Source organism: Trichosurus vulpecula, chromosome 2, assembly GCF_011100635.1.
Source record: "Trichosurus vulpecula isolate mTriVul1 chromosome 2, mTriVul1.pri, whole genome shotgun sequence".
Classification (NCBI taxonomy): Eukaryota; Metazoa; Chordata; class Mammalia; order Diprotodontia; family Phalangeridae; genus Trichosurus; species Trichosurus vulpecula.
Window position 1 is genome coordinate 459,397,024 of NC_050574.1, and position 17,373 is coordinate 459,414,396.

General features: G+C 37.2%; 1 protein-coding gene across 10 annotated transcripts in view; it reads right to left on the reverse strand.

The window, feature by feature from the left end:
- Nucleotides 1-205: 205 nt before the first annotated feature.
- The window catches only part of DMD (dystrophin), a 1,925,924-nt gene continuing 1,908,756 nt past the window's right edge, over nucleotides 206-17,373 (reverse strand). For 4 of the 10 annotated variants that reach the window (XM_036747779.1, XM_036747769.1, XM_036747776.1 and 1 more), the window contains 3 exons: nucleotides 16,652-16,747; nucleotides 8,090-8,121; nucleotides 206-2,768 (listed from right to left, as the gene is read on the reverse strand). In XM_036747779.1, the coding sequence (XP_036603674.1) occupies nucleotides 2,757-2,768; nucleotides 8,090-8,121; nucleotides 16,652-16,747 (140 nt within the window). In that variant the 3' untranslated portion in view covers nucleotides 206-2,756. The remainder of the gene's footprint in view (nucleotides 2,769-8,089; nucleotides 8,122-16,651; nucleotides 16,748-17,373) is intronic. The other 6 variants (XM_036747778.1, XM_036747772.1, XM_036747773.1 and 3 more) reach the window with 3 other exon arrangements.

Genomic DNA, 17,373 nt, shown 5'->3' on the forward strand with positions numbered 1-17,373 from the left:
TCATACCAAAATCATTCTGAGACAGTAAGTCAATCTCTCAAAACTCTTCTCCTATGCTGCTCCCTACTCAAGTTTCAAACCACGTATACTCCAAGATTCTGCGGAGAAATAGTGAGCTGCAAAATGATAGTGAGACGGAATCACAGTTCTCCAGAGCATATCCCCAAACCCAATACTCCATAAAAGAGACTGTGCTTAAACCAAATGCTTTTTTATAACATAATTGCGTGCTTTATTGAGATACACAGTAAAGCAGTATATAATACAATAGTAAGGCATATATTTGGTGAAATCTGATATGTCGTGAAAATGCATTAAAACTGAGATTTAAAAAAATAATTAATAAATGTTACAGTGTTGGTGTTAAAACACAATATATTATGGTACCCAAGTAAGAAAGCAGTACTGCATGACAGTGATGTCACATGCCATATGATGTTTGTGTTTCAGTTACATTAATTATGTTTTACAGTTTAATACTCTGTGGTTATAAGGAACATGAAGTAATGTCCAAATTATGCTTAAAAAGCAGCAATAAAGCTCTCAACTTTTATTTAAATATTTTGACACACTCCAAAACTAATGTCTAAAAGAGAAACACAAAAAAAAGATGAAAACAAAACCGTGCAATCCCTTTGTCTCTGATTCTGAAAGAAACTCAAACTTATCAGAAAGTAATGAAACCCCTTTCCTAAAATTGTTTTTTTAAATTAACTTTCCTGGGGGTGGAGGAAGATACAGGGGAGGCATGAGCCAAATATATGGTCTCAGGCCATCAGTGAGAAGGAAAATGAGCCAGAAATGAATTGTAATTTAACTTGACAGTTGAGCTTTGGGTTTTCTTTAAAAAAAACTGGACTTAAAATGAAGTTTTCAGTTCACACAATGGACAAGTGGTGATGATGTGAAATCATCTGTACATAACTGTCAGGAACACCACAAAACCAAAGTGAGGTAGAAATAGCATGACAAGCCATGTTGGATGTTAATTATCATTAAAAAGAATGAACAAAACCCACTCTCCCAAGATTAATTACACTTCATATAAGAGGTAACAGATTTGCAAAATCAGTGGGTCACACATTGAGTTCCTATTTACTGCATGATGAAATCATAGACTAGTAAAATGACATAAAAATGCTAAAGCTTTTACTACCAGTCCTCTTTTTCCTCTGGGATTTATTTATTTATTTTAAGCAATTTAATCTGTCTTCTGTCTTCCCAGCTGCAAGTCATCCTTACTTGTGCAGTATTATTTGCAGAGACTGGCAAGGGAGGAAAGACAGATGATTTGGGTGTCTCAATTAATTACGAACATTTTCCTGATTGCCATGTAGCTGCTTTCTCAACTGCCCATTGGAAAGGCCTGACCGCAAATAACTCAGAATTTCCACAGGATTCCTTTCCACTAAGAACTGCAGCTTCTTAGACCTCATTTGCAATGGGAAGATGTTGAAAGCACCACCCTGGCTTGACTCCTAGGAAAGTTCACTGTGTGGTAATGAGGGAAGTATTCATGTATATTTGCAAATAATCCAATCCTTAGCTTCAGACTGTGTAGTCTGCTCACTAGTAGGGAACAGCTAAGAATTCCTGTCCTGTAGACCCACCCTGTCTCCTTGTAACTTATTGTGGTGGAAAGAAGTGCATCATGATGTTTTGCCTTCCTGTTGCGGAGGGATCATTAAAAGAACTGTGGCATCTCCAGGGCCAGAATGTGGACTATATTAATCAGTGTATTCATCTGGTAGAATAAGTCCTATGTACTCATGTATTCTTAAAAAAAAAAACCAACAACAACAACAACAACAAAAAAAAACCAAAACCAAATCTTTAGTGTTGTCAGTGGGAAAAGCTTGAATTAGCACCTGGAGCCCTGGACAATAACTTAATGTGAGAGGCTCCTCCCAGCTCCGAGGTCCCATGAGAACCCATCTTAGTCTAGGCACGTCAGCCAGGGCAGCTGTAAGCAGCTGTCTTTTACTTACAAAGTGGTGGGAGCATCATTGAACTGGAAGTTCAGTTTTTTCCCCCTATAAAGTATATGAGTGTATATCTGTTATATATTAAATATATAATATACACACACATATATGAAAAACCCTTGGCTAGTCCCACCCAGACAACAATAAAAAAAGAGCAAGGTAAAGCAGTCATGTTGGTGCTATTACAGGATCTACTCTCTTTAATATGCAAGGAAAAAAGAACACAAAACATGAATCTCTTATATGGACAGAGAGCTAAAAGGATGCAAAACAATGCACTGCCTCAAAGGTTTTTTTTTTTGTTGTTTGTTTGTTTTTAGGGGTTTTTATAAACAACATTTTTTTTATAAAGCACACTGTAGTTTACAATCTTTCTTTATAACTGTTATAAATTTTTTTTAAACAACCCAAAATGCGTTCCATATAAAGAAATGGCAAGTTATTTAGCTATCAAGATTTTACATGTAGTTTTCTTACAACTTTTTTGTACAATTGCATAGACGTGTAATACCTGCCATTGTTAACAAAACAATAACAGACTTAGGAAACTACTGAAATCTACAGTATAGTACCACTACCCTTCACAAAAATATAGATTTTTTTTCTTGTAAACTCTTACAGTCTAATCCTCTTTGTTGTATGAATATTATAAAAACCATGCGGGACATCAGGAGTTGTAAAACATCTATTCTAACCTTTCTTCATCAGTCATGACTGTAACTAAGGTTTCCATCGCTCTGCCCAAATCATCTGCCATGTGGAAAAGGTTTCCTACATTGTGTCCTGAAAAACAAAGGTAAAGAGAAAGAAATGCTTTCAAATGATGTAACAATCAACATACGGACAACAAGCAATCTAGAGAGCATCCATTTTTTTTTTTTGGTGCAGACAACACAGAAGCTGCTTACAGTTTGGTCTCTACCGATTCCCAGTAGGAAGCAAAGCCACATTATAGACATTACACACCTGTTAGTACAAATGTGACATTAAGTTAGCATTATTAGAACAAAGTTCAAAAGGAAAATTTTCAAATACTACATTTCAGGACTTAAGAAGTGATCGGTTGCCATGGGGACTGATTTAAAGCATAATCCTTCCCCAAATTGCACAAGTACATTGTGTCTTCTGATTCCTGCAAACTAGAGTTTTCCTATCATAATGCTTTGAAAGGACATCCAAAGTATTACCTGATGGGAATACAAAGCATTTCTCAGCTGCCTCCATACTTGCTCCAGTTCTGAATCCATGTATCACTCTAGCGAGGAGAAGAGAGTCCACTGGCCACTAACTGGGGCTTCCTCCTGCTCTTATGTGACCCAGAATATATCTTGGCTAACTTTGCTTGGCTCCCTTGTCAAGTCTTTCCAGAGGATCCTTCAAAACATGTGACTATCTGGACATGAGTTGGGAACCAATGCCTTGGTGAGAAGAGAAATTTATCTAGATTCTAGATTTGAGGGTTAGCTCCTTGGTCCAAAGCAAATTCGTAAGGTCTTTCCATAAAGCATTTCATCTTTATAACTGGTAACTAGGATAATTTAAGATTTTAGCTAACTACCTAAGCATGAAATGTATTTCAGGGGCTTTTGCTGGTGAGGCTGAAAGAAAGAATTTCTTTCCTAGGTTATCTTATTTGAGAGCAAAATAAACACCTGAAATTATCTTTTGTGTATAGCACAAATATTTAAATTGGAGACCTTCAGGATGGAGATCACTTTTAATGTCCAATTACACTGGAGACTAATGATAACATGAAACCCTGGAATGCAATTTGATAGTATGTAGATTTATTTCAGATCCTATCTAAGTAGGAGTTAGTTACTGGAATGACCTGACTATAACACGATGGTATCAATGATCCGTCCCATAGCAAGGAATCTGAGGAGCAGTACTATTATTTGCTGAGATGGCAGTGTGAATATTTACAAGCTTTGAACATTTCAAATTCTAGGTAATGTTACGTGAAGAAGTTATAAGCTTGCTTCTTAACAGGCATCTCATTTTTTTATATAGTTAACCTTAATATTTTGATCTCAGTAAATTATCCACCTGACTTCTGAATTATGAATGCTTTACTGAATTATTAGCCCAGAATGTCTATTTCATATATTCCCATAATAATTTTGCTAAATAGTTCAATAAAATTTAAGTGCAGACCATACTAGGATATATAGACTATTCTAGAATTTATTTCAATACATATCTATAGACATATTTTTAAAAAACAAAATAGAAACAGGACTTGGGAAAATTTGTGGAACAAGGAACTGTTGATGGCACCTGTTCAAGTTGGGGCTTATTAAAAGTTTGGTGCCATTTAACCATTTACAACAAGGTTACAAAGTTAGTAAATCTATTTGAACTTGCTATGCAGAATAATTAAATTTTAAAAACCACGTTTGTTTTTGGCAGAGATGTTGCAAATGAAACCCCTACCAAGGCATGTGCACTATTTCACGAATACGGCCAGTGACCTTTTCAATAGCCTTCATGCTCTAAGCTATAAAAATCACAGGGAAACACAATAGGCCGTTTGCCGCTCCCTATAGATCAGAGCAAATGTCAGCTGGTGCCACTGGGCTCCGGGGTACCCCACCCCCCAACATCATTTTTCGATCGTTTCCCAGCTTTGCTATATACCCCTAAACAGTCTTATTTGTGGATAACCAATTATTCAGAGAAGGCAGTGATTACAGATATCATTTTAACTGTTAGTTAGAAAACTTTTCCTACAAAGGGGAATACAAAACATACGTTTCTCACAAGCTGACTCCTGCGTGTGAAATTTGATACATTTCTTATCACCTTTACTAGATGTACCTTAGGTGTCTTTGACATATACTTCAAACTACAGAAACGGGCAACATCTTGAGGGAAAGGAAACTGCCCGTTACATTTTATATATAGGCAAACAGTGGCTCTGTATCCCTGCAATGATCTTCAGTCACTGTAAACAGTTATATTTAAAATAACTGATATGGAAATATCTTCATTCCAAATAACAATATGGAATAAACATGGACATAATTATAGCATCCTATCTGGAATGGCTGCTCATTATCCTTAAAAGGAGTAAATATGGATCCACTAAAGTCTGGATGCCCATTACTGTGCTCAGTATAAGATGTGCTAATGTTACTGGCATATTTTTATAGATGACCTCTGTGATCACTTTTATGCTCTGAAAGAAAATTCGGCCATTTTTCAGGCATCCCCAATGAGGAGCCTTCGGTAATGCTCGTAACCTCCCTGGGACCTGGTTTCCTCATCTGAAAAATGAAGGGCTTGGAATAAATGGCCTCTTAGGTTCCTTCCAGATCCCATGATCCTATATTCCTATGTACTGAGCTATGTCATAGGTCAGGTCTTTCAACTTAACACACTTGGAGGCATAAAGGGAATTTGCACTGAAGCAAGGAAAAAAATCCATATCTTTGGGAAAGTGCTGCCCAGAAGGTACAGATCCAAATCCATTGAGAGCAAAAAAGTCTATTGTAATGTGACATAACAAACAGATTTGTATCTTGCTTCTATATTATACCATATATGTGATTGTAGCATTAATGATGTCATTCATTTCACCTGAAAGATTTTTATAAAGGTGAAATAAAAATCTCATGCCATTAGTATACTAGGCAACGAACAGAGTCATTATTCAGACCTTTGCAATCAGATTTAAACATAAACTGACACAAAAATATATCTCTTGTAGGTGCTAATCTAATCGACTCTTAAGTAGGTATTGTTGAACACAAATAAAACGTATACTGAACTTTTATTATATTAGGTCAGCTTCCTGCTTTTCCGATTTGGTGCTAATAGTGACATATTTAGTCCTTCATACACCATAAATGTCAGAGAAGGCTGTTTTTCATGTGACGGGAATTGAGACTTCCTGGCAAAAAGCCAGTAACTAAACCACAATTCAACACGTCAACTTTTCACGAAAATAAAATTTCCCACTAAATGAACGATATTCAGATTGCTAGAGCAACGTCTGAATACTGCATATCTTTCTCTACTTATCATCTGATCTCTGAAAAGTCTGGTTGATTGTCCAGACGAGCTATTTCCCATTTACAATCTGTCACAGTAACTTGGTTTCTTGGCTTTCTGAAAATATTAGGAAAATTTTTCATTCATAAGCATCCTTACGAGCACAGAGTATTATTTTAAAAGTCAATTATATCTTTGTGTGAACCACACCGACAGGCATTTCAAATCGCCTTTATAAAGAATTATCTAATATACTATCACTGTTTATGCAGGCATTATCGAACACCAGTATGACATGTTTCTATTACTCCATTACATCCAGATATAAAGAACATGCCTCTATTTCATGTAAACTGCCTCGGCATGGCCGTACGAAGGGTGTGGAGAAGCAATCTGCTGGGAAAACTTGAGGATCCTTTACTCTTCACATAAACCAATGATTCTATTCGTGGGTCACTTTGAGGCTATCAGTGCCATTGGCTAGGAAGTGCCTGGGCCCAGATTCGGGGGTAGAGTCCTATGTTCAGTTTCAGACTCTACTCCCACCACCTAGCAAACTGAATTGTATGTCGTAAGAATTTGTTGGATCCTGTTCTAATGACTGGGTTCTATCTGTTCACACCATATTTGAGATGTGCTACTTGGGTTTCTCGCCTTGCACTTTTGCTTTCTGCAAAAGTAAATAAATACACCAAAACTCTTCAGCATAATATTATTATGATGGAACTAATGGGGGTGGGGTGGGGAAGTGGCCCTTGGCCACTTCAGGCCAAGTTCAGGCAAAGAGGAAGATCCATTGCCACTAAATCCTTGCTATCACCTTAATTACATTTTGTTGGTCTTCAGGGGAAAAAAAGACAAATAGAGTTTTACGTTTGTGAGTCCTCCATGCAACTCAATTTGAAGCAGGAGTAGTGGCTGTATGTAACTGGAACTGGCATGTTGGAGCTGGACCAATTCAGACTCCCTTAAGTCTTTCTAAGTTAGAATCTATCCCTTCTTTTCACTCCTTCTATCATATATCCTAGATGTGAGCATTGGCTTTGACACGATTAGGAATACTGGTTACAATAAATGAGATTTTTGGGGGGGAGGGGTAGGTGGGTTACGTTTAATTAGAAGTACATATACAGCCTTTTTGTAATGGCCAAGAAATTAGTATTTCCTCAAGTTTATACAAAAAGTTATACATAGTCTATAGCTATAGTTGAGGGGAGGGAGGGATGCTTTGTCCCTTACAACATGTTACTTCTTGCCTCATTTACTCTAAACCCCTGGCAAGGGAAAATAGTATGTTAGACAGCGGTCAGGTAGTCTCTAAACACCTTCTCCTTCAATAGTCTGGGTGCTGTAATTCATCTTTCACAAAATGTATGGTAAGACTTAGAGCAGCTGCAATGGAAACCTGGAGACCACATAGAATGATAATGCTGCACGTTGGGACCTTATTCTCATTTACAGGGATTAAAAAATAACCCAACAAATGCTCAAATCCATTTTTACACCAATCTGAACATGTCTGACATCAAATACCTTCCTCTTCACTCCTTAATTTATACTGCAAATCATGAATCCCCTCATGGGCAGGAGTGGCATTGATTCAGCAGTGCTTAACCTAAAATAAATAACACCTTTGGATCTTCAGTTCCTAAAGGGTTCACTTTCTGCCCCTGAAAGGGAAATAGTACATTAACCAGTAAGAGGGAACAGCACCAACAGCACGACTCTGGCTCAAAAAGCCAGAGGTCTGTGCCCAGAATGAAGTTCCACTATTGGTTTAAAAAAAAGTTGGAGGCTAGATTTGTTTTGAGATGACTGCTTATGTTCAATCTGTGAGAGCAGCAAAGACAAAGATTATGATTCCAACCTGTGGACCACAAAGGGTTGTCATTTAAAGTTTCCTCCTCTCTCCCGCCATCTTCCTGGGGATGGGGAAGGTTCCTCGTGCACTGAAAGTTCAGAGGCACCAAATGTCTTTCGGTGAGGAGCACAGTGAGGGATGCACTTGGTCACACAAACACACATGCACAGTTACGGCACAAATGCCAAACACAGAAAGCAGATGGGACAGACAAGAAGCCATGGCAGTGAGCCTGAATCTCACTAACCTCTCTCATTGGCTTTCCAGGGGCATTTCTTCCTTTAATAACAGAGAGGGGAAGAGGCAGAGATATCAGAAAAAAGAAACAAAACCACGTGTCAATACAGTTTTTATATCAATAAGTGTTTCACTTAGGAAACAAAAGATGGGGCTAGGAAAGTTCCTTCCCCCACCTCCAAACTGAAAAAGAAATTCAAACAAACTTTAAAACCTTAAGAACAATAAGAATAGAAAGGTAACCCAATTAATAGCACATAGCATGTTCCTGTTTGAGACCCAAAAAGCAAGCAGAGAGCAAAGCATTAACAGAAATCAGTGTATTAACTGTACTTTTTAAAAATGGCATAGTTAAAATCTACTAAGTGAAAATGAAGATTCACGCCATTAATTCCAAATGCTATCATGTAATACCCATTCAGTGTTCCTGTCTCTTAAGTGACTGGATAATAAATACATGTAAACATTGCACACATTTTCCTGCTTCCTGTGTCATAAGCCTAACACGAGTTAGGTTCCTGTGTCACCAAACACAAGCTGGTACCTGGCACAGAAAGTAAACTCAGTTCTCATGAATGGATTTCATGCATTTGGTGAAAATAAAGAACAGAGACAGAAATACAGGACAGATATAGAAAGAGGCATACCAGAAGGGGGATGGTAGACCCCATAATGGAGTCAGAATAAACACTTGCTTTCAATTCTTTCCTTATGATTGAATGCTCCACATGCTACATTAACACACTTTAGTCAATCACTAGAGGGCTCACTGGCCTTGCTACTTTTACTCAGAGTCCAATGTCTTGTATGTAATTATTAAAAACAAAAAAGAACAAAACGAATCACAAAGTGGGTGACTCTAAGGTGTAGTATTAGGCAGAAAACTGGGTACCTTTGACTACATTTGACATCTGCACATAATGGCACTTTATTGCCTTTCATCCCCAGGGCTTCCTGTCTGCAATCTGGAAATAAACTAAGAGTGGTCATCTTTAGGAGATTCTTCCTAGTTCAATTTAGAACTCCAGAGCCGTTAGTGGAATCTTACAGTTTCTCCTTTGGTGACTCAAACGACTCAGAATTTTCTGAGTTTGGCCAGATAGAAACATAACTGTTTAAAGATTCCAAGTTTGGTACTGTCAGAGTCAAAGTCTTCCCTGCCAAGAGGGAGGAAAGAAAAGTGAGTGGCATCTCCCATGATAAACCTACTGTCTAACTGAAGTCACAGGAACAGGGAAAGCCAGAAGTGGCAACCTTTGAGGTCACAGAAACTGAGGTATGCCCAGGAGTTAGTCTGCTAGGTTTCTTGGCCCAGTTTCACCAACCTCTATCTAGCAGCGTCAAGCCCTGGCCCATATTTTTTTGTTCTATTTAAGGCTATGTATTTAGGGAAGAAATATTTACTAGAAAGCACTCCATTCTAGCTTAAGAATGTAATTTAAGGTCCTGGAGTGTAAAGACTGAATTGAAAACAAAACAAAACAAAAAAAGCATGCTTAGCTTTGTCAGAGAATCTCAGCATTAGAAAGGCCATCCAGTCCAACTTGTACTAGATTCTCTTTTACAACATTACCAATAAGGATTTATCCAGTTAGTAGCTGAAAACCTCTAGTGAGGGGGAAGACCCTACATTTTATATACCAGTCCATTCCAATTTTAGATTAAATTCTAAGGAAAATTTTCCATATGTCAAGCCTAAAAATACTGTTCTTTCAACTGATTATTTTTTTAAAATTTATTTTAGTCTATGGAATAAAACAAGCATGTCCATAACATAGATAACAAGATGATTGTACATGAAACCACAAATCTATGATGGACAACTTGCTATTCCTTTTAAATATATAAAAGTTAACATATAAATTTTTTTTCTTCCCCACCACCCCCTTTTTGCCTTATAGATGGCTACCATTAGACACACGAACACACACACATATTTAATTATTCTATACATCTATTTATCAGCTCTTTCTCTGGATGCAGATAGCATCTTTCTTCATATGTCTTTTATAGTTAATTTGGATATTTGTAATTGTCAAAATGCCTTATTCACTCAAAGTCATTCTTATTAATTATCCTTATATGGCATGGTCCTGAGGCCCCTAGTTATCTTCTTTCCATTCCTTTAAAGACTCTCCTTCAACATTCTTTTGAAAATGTACTGCTTGGATCTAGCTACAATACTCTAGACCACAAGTTCTTAACCTTTTTGGTGTCTCAGACCCCTTTTTGTTGGTCTGGTGAAGCCTATGAACTCTCATCAGAATGGTATTTTTTTTAAACATCAAAGACACAGCTAAATTTTAGTCAGAATTTACTGAAAATGTATATGAATATTTTCCCCCACACCTCCTAAAATCTATCCATAGACTTCTTGATCTAGACATAAATTACATGCTTGCTCTATACTGAACAAGCACTTTCAATGCTATAAATACAGATAGCCCTTATTTAAAAAAAATTCACCAATTCAAAGAATCCATGCATTAGTGTGTATGTGTATATACATGTATACAGAAAGTGTTTTTTCCTATTGCTGTCGCTATGTCTCTATCAATCTGTGAAACAAAGGAAGCTAACTGAGAGCCAAATTTTTTCTTTGAACTTCTGAGCTTAAAAAAAAGTACCAGATGAAATTCATGTTTTATAATCGAAATGTCTTAAAATGAGCTTCTTATGACCAATGAAGGCTCTATTAAGTCTTATAATGTGAAACTAATGAAAAAGGAAGATCCTGAGAACCGTAAGATTTTGTGGGAGGGACTTTTTGGGTCTGAACAAAAGACATGGGCAAATTTTGAGAATAAACCAGGAAATGGCCAATTTCCCTTTGGGAAATTCACGTCATTGATGAGAATTTATTACTTCATATTTCTTTGTCCAGAAGGGGAGGGTCTTTGTGTAGTACTCCTTAGTACTAGTACATAGTGCTGAAAATCCATTAGGTAACTCTAAAATCAGGGAAGAAACAATACGATATCTGACTCTTCATTCACTTTTGACCAAAGACAATTTAACAGGGTACATTTTACCTTTACATTAATACTTTGCTGAACATTTGCACATATGTTGTATGTACCATGCCGACCATTCACTCTTTTTCTGTTTGGGTAGTCGTGTGTGTGTGTGTGTGTGTGTGTAAGTGCAATGACTTTAAAAGGACATTAAATCTGCTATAGTACAAAGGGAGTAACAGTTAAACCTTTTTTTAACGCAAATTAAAGAGAAAAGCCTCTAGCATGTCAGCTGAATCTCCTCTGAGGGAATTCTAGGAAGACGTGGCACTGGTAGTGGGGCATCCATGCTGATGATATCCTGGATCCATGGAGGTTACCAAGGAAACTTACATAAAACAAATGCTAGCCATACCCGCTGTCTGTGAAGAACGACAAGGCACGTTTTGCCAGTTTCAAACAAAATGATGGTGCCTAAAAGAGTAGAAAGACAGCAATGCCTGCGTTTCTCCTTGTTTCCTGTTACTGTATTTAGGCTTTGTTGTTATTTAGTCCTTTTTCAGCCATGTTCCACTCTTCATGACCCCATTTGGAGTTTTCTTGGCAAAGACACTGGAGTGGTTTGCCATTTCCTTCTTCAGATCATTTTATGCATGAGGAACTGAGGCCAACAGGGTTAAGTGACTTGCCCAGGGTCACACAGCTAAAATGTGTCTGAGGCCAGATTTGAACTCATGCAGAGGACTCTTCCTGACTCTAAGGCCCGGCACACTATCCACTACACCGGTATGATTACCCTGTTTTACAAAAAGTTACTCTGTTTCAAAAATGTCAGAGAAGCTTAAAAACCGAAATTATTGGGAAGGGTGGCAAGTGCAAAAAGAATAGTTCCTTCATCACAACTGAGAATTCATTTTGTGAGATGGGAAAGGTCTTTGATGTAGAGACAAAAGACACCGACAAGATTTAAGAAAAGGTGTGTATATTGTAAAGAATATAATATGTGTGTGTGCATGGATAATATGTCACTAGGGACAAGCTCAACATATATTTATTACGCCCCTTCCATGGTGGGGGAGTTAAAAAGTTTATATAAAGCACAGTCCTTTTTCTGAAGAAGCTAACAGTTTAGGAGGGGTGTATCTGTAAAGAGAGGCAGAAACGCTGGAAAGAGCCTTGGATTTGGAAGCTTTAGACTTGAATTATGGTCTTGCTACATACATGCTAACCTATGACCTTGGGGAAGTCACTCAGACAGACCTCTCTGGAATTTGTCTCATATGTAAGATAAAGGGCTTGGACTAGATAATCACTTATGTATCTCCTTTCCAGTTTGAGATACTATGGAATAAGTGCAATACAAAATTAACAATATAATTTTTTTGTCAAAGACAGAATATTTTGTAGGGTAGTAGAAGCATCTGCAAAAGACTGATAATTTGTTTGTGGATTTCCACACAGAGGCTCAGCTTGGATAATTAACAAAATGTTGGTTTGTCTCTGAAACCTGAGTTGTCTGTTTACAGGCTAATCACTACTGGCTAGGAAGCATTCCTTAACATGCGCACATCAAACATCTTTGTTAAATACCCTGCTAAACAGATGGGAGTTCTATTAAAGAATTCATCTTTCCATAGAATTCACTGTCATTATGACAATGTTAATAGTATCAGCTTTTGGCTAGGATTGTGAAAGTACTGTTAGATAATATTATGGATACTTTCAGAGCTATATGCATATTTGTATAGCTAACGTTCAATATTATTAGCTAGAGGGACTGTCTAATGGATTGTGCTTAAAGTAAATTAAAACATAAAAAGCCCCCAATGAGTTTTGAACATTTTTAATTAATACATCAATCAGGAAAGATGCATACAGTTTTAAAATTAAAGGTATATTCAAACCTCAAGGGTGTTTTGGTTTACAGTGATTTTTAGAAAGGTTAATTGCACGTATTTGTCCATTACTGAACATTAGTGATAATATAAGCACATACAAAAATGAGGTTAATCTTATGGGATGAAAGACAATTTACTGATAACCAACAGAGAGGTGTGAGGAAAGTGCTTTGTAAACCTTTTCATGCAGTAGATGTGTGAGTTATAAAGTGACACCAAGAAACCAACTTTGGGTCCTTATTTTAAAACAGACTTCCCCAAAATTCTATTTATGGAAGAGAGACAGTGTGGGCAGAAGGAAAGACCAAGATCTGCCAGTAAATGTTAAGTCCTTGGGCAAAGGTAATTCCTAATGGCCCTTTTAGCTTTTCCTGTTACGTGAGAATCTTCATGTATTAAAATTATGGCAAGGGTTAAAAGATTTTTATGGTTTTGTCTTACAGACAAGTGTAGCTACCTTACTTATACAGCCCATGCTAACATTTATTCTGTCACCAAATGTGGCCAACAAGTCGAGCAGGATAAAAATGTGTGGATTTTGTTGTTGTTTTCAGGCGGAACAACACAGGTCACAAATTGAGTCCCTAGAGACTTGACAATTTGTTCACAAGCCTGACACAAAACTTTTTTTCCTATCTGGACCATTATCAAGCAGGGTTAAGTAAACCACCCCGGTGGTACACCTCCACTAAATGTGAGGCCTCTTGCCTTGACATCTGTTTTGAGTTATTGAAACAGCTGTCTGAAGCAACTGCATGAAATGTGAATTTCTTATGTGTTAGTGGGGCAATGGGAATGAGGACAGAACATCCTCTTAGAGTCAGTTAGGAAAAAAATCCTTCTAGGACACAATCAGGAATTTAGCAGAAATTGCTACTTTGCAAATTTCATTAAAACAAGGACTTTCACTTAGGGCAGGAAAATTAAGATCTTCTGTAACATGCTAACTCTCAAGAAATATTGTTATTTTATACAGGTGTTAAACCAATGGGCCCAGTTAGCTACAAGCTCCTAAACTCTTCTATATCCTTTTGAAATAGGAGAGTGCTTCAAAAAGTGGTTCAAAAATCCTGTGGAGGGTTTAGCTATACCCTACCAGGCATAGCTAAAAAAAAATGAAGTCAGGGTTGAAATAAAGGTACACAAATTTTAGTTCAGTAGGAGATAGTAAATACCATCAGGGCCACCTTGTCTCACCATTACAGATAGACTGAGGCAGATCTTTTTACCGTGTAAGCAACTCTCTGATTTTATGGAAGGTACTTCTGGAAGTTGCGTTACCTCTTTCAGACACAGACTTAATTGAATTGGTACCTGACAGGGTCTTGTTGTCCCATGTTTGAAAACTCAAAGAGGTACTTTGGTAAAGATTTAATGTCATAAGCAGCAAATGAGCTTAATGGTATCTGAATAACCTGAATGAAAAGTCGCCAAAATTTGGTTTCCTTGATTTTACTAACAACCACAAAAACTAGGGCTTATTTGCTGTTCAGTAATGTGTAGAAAGTTAACTACCAAGAAGCAATTTAGAGTAGTCTGGGTTCTAGTCTCAACTGAGAGGTTCAAATCTAAACTGTTATTCCTTGTTTAATGGATTCTAAAGGTAGGCACAGGGGAAAGGCATTTCACAGCTTAGGAAAAACTAAATTCCTTAAGCTGAATTGGTGACTGGTGATTCAAGTACAAATGATTGGATATAGGGATGACCAGATATAAATTTGCTTGTAACTTCTTCAAAATTAGAATTAAAACTTAGTCATGAAAGAAACTGGCTCATTAATAACCAAAGTCAATAACACATTCATTAGATAAAAGTGGGTACAGTGAACATATGGTATAGTTTAAAGAGTACAAGATTGGGAGTCAGACCTGACTGAGCTCAAATCTTGATCCTGACATTTAATCCTGGGAGCTAGGTGCTATTATTATCCCCATCTTACACATGAGGAACCTGAGGCAGACAGGGTCCAGTGTCACACATCTGTCCAGTGTCACATGGATAGTATGTATGTAAGGCTGGACTGGAATTTAGGTCTTCCTGACTCCAGGCCTGGAGCTCTGATTTATTGTGACACCTAATAAACTCACAATAAAATTCATCTAATTTGTGTTTCTTTGTTAGGAGGGAGGAGAATCGTTGGGAAGCGAAAGTGGAATAAAAAAACCCCACAAGAATATCAATAAAGTGTTTTTTAAAAGGACTACTTATGACGAGTCTTAAACGTCTGGCAAAAAATAACCAAAGTTTACGATGCCATGTGATAGGTTTTAAGACACAATAAGGCAGAGTGACAAATCTATGGGCACGATATGCTCTAACTGAATACTGGTCTTTTTTTCTTTTTTTACAGAGGATCAGACATGTAAAATGTGGCCCATCGTTTTAATCTACGAAAAAGCATTTGCAGTTAATATACACCTTAATTCTTCAGTCTGTATCAGCTTAAAAACAGGATATCTTGGACTTGACAGAAAAGAAAACTCTTAGATAGGAATATTTCATGAAAAATGGCTTTTATTGGCTACCAGCAAACTCATCTGGAGCCTAGTACTGCATCTAAATACAGATGTGGTCTCTGAGGAGAAGGGATGCTTAAGGCAGTCAAGCTAAAAAGGAAATGATGCTCTCCTACACCCCAAAACAGACAAACAAAAAAACCCAAAACAAAGAATAGGGCTTTACCAATTAAATGGAATACATTCAGTGGCCCTCAGTAGTGAATAGCTAGCTGGTACAGACACTTAAAATTAGCTTACAGTGACTGTTCCTTAGCAACACTCTATCAGTACATGACAGTATTCAGAGTGCAGCTCAATGCTCACTCATACATCAAAGAGCCAGGAAATGGTCATTGTTCACTGACGCCGAACAGAAAGATAGGAAAAACATAATGCTAAGAATAGTCCCTTCATTGCCCTTGTAGAGAGGGGAAAGCACAGATTTTCTCACTCCCTCTGCCCTCTATTCAAGCTACCAAACATCATGGATCAATATTTTATCCTCTATTTTTTTTTCTCTACTTCTGCGTATCTAGACTTTCCTCCTTTGCATGAAAGGTGATGATTTAGATCCTTTTTTTTAACTGTCATGGGGAGATAAGGGCCACTGGCTTTGTCTGACATTAAGACAAACATACTGTAATAATAAAAACCCTCCCCTGAGCCTATAAGTCTGTCTGAAGCTACCGTTGTCATGTTCTACAAACTGTGCTTGTCTTTGCACCAGGCACTAACCAAGCATGTACCCTGGCAAAACAGGCCTAAACTACAAGTGAGCACCTTCATTAAATGCTACAAGGAAAAGCAAAGTCCAAGTTTTAAAATAACACACTTCTTTTTGCTATAAATACTTTTTTTTTTTTACCAAAAGGGGGTGAAAAAAGATGAAGTACAAACTAGCGAGGGAAGATTTAGTTAAATTTAGATTTGACAAAAAGCTGGGATGGTATGGAGTTCCTCTCTTTCTACTCACAGTATGTCAGTTATCATGAGCGTTGATAGATGTGATTAAATATCTATTACATATGTGAAGATACTACATAAAGAACTACAAATTCGGATCTAAAAATAAAATCGCTTCTACCTACGCTAGACTATGAGAGCAGCATTTTGGTGGTTATGTGGTTATATCAATAGGAAAAACTCCATACCAATTTGACACAGAAATATGTATTTGCATTCATCCAAATGACTGATTTGCTGCCAAGTACTGGAGCTTACCTCTTGTACTTGGAAACGAGTTATTAAGCTGTTCCATTACTTCTTCTAACCCTGTGCTTGTGTCCTGAGGAGGAGGACTGAGAAGGTCATCCTCACCTTAAAAAAAATAGCCAAGAGTAATTAGGCTATAAAAGAGAAAATGCCTCAAACACATAAACATGATTCTGCTTGCATTAGACAAGGTTGCATTTTTAAAAAGATATTATATATAAAATTTCACTTGTTCACTAATAATGGAAAGATTCTCTAGGCTCACTAATGATAAAGTCATAGTAATTCCTTAAAGTCAAGAATCAGTTTTCAAGGAGTAATTTCTCACATCATCCTTGGAGAAGAGCTATACAATCACTGAAGTTTTTAGGTGCATCTAGCCATCCACTTTAAACTTTACTAAGTATTTCTGAAAAATTAGTGAACCTGTCCAACATGTCAAGTGAAGGAGAATTAAAACATGTTTGCTAAGCTCTACTCCACTAAAACCATATTTAAATACATCTACTTCTGACAAAAAGAAACATCAGTAATTGTAGGATCACACATTTAGAGCCAAAACGGAGCTTGTAGAGGGATGTAGTTCAATTCTTTCAATGTGGGGGCAAAGAAACTGATACCCAGAAGGGCTAAGTGACCTACCCAACCACACAAGGAATAAACGGCAGAAATGAGATGTAAAACTGCTTTCCCAATTACAGAAGTTTAAAAATACCTGTCCTAACCATTCC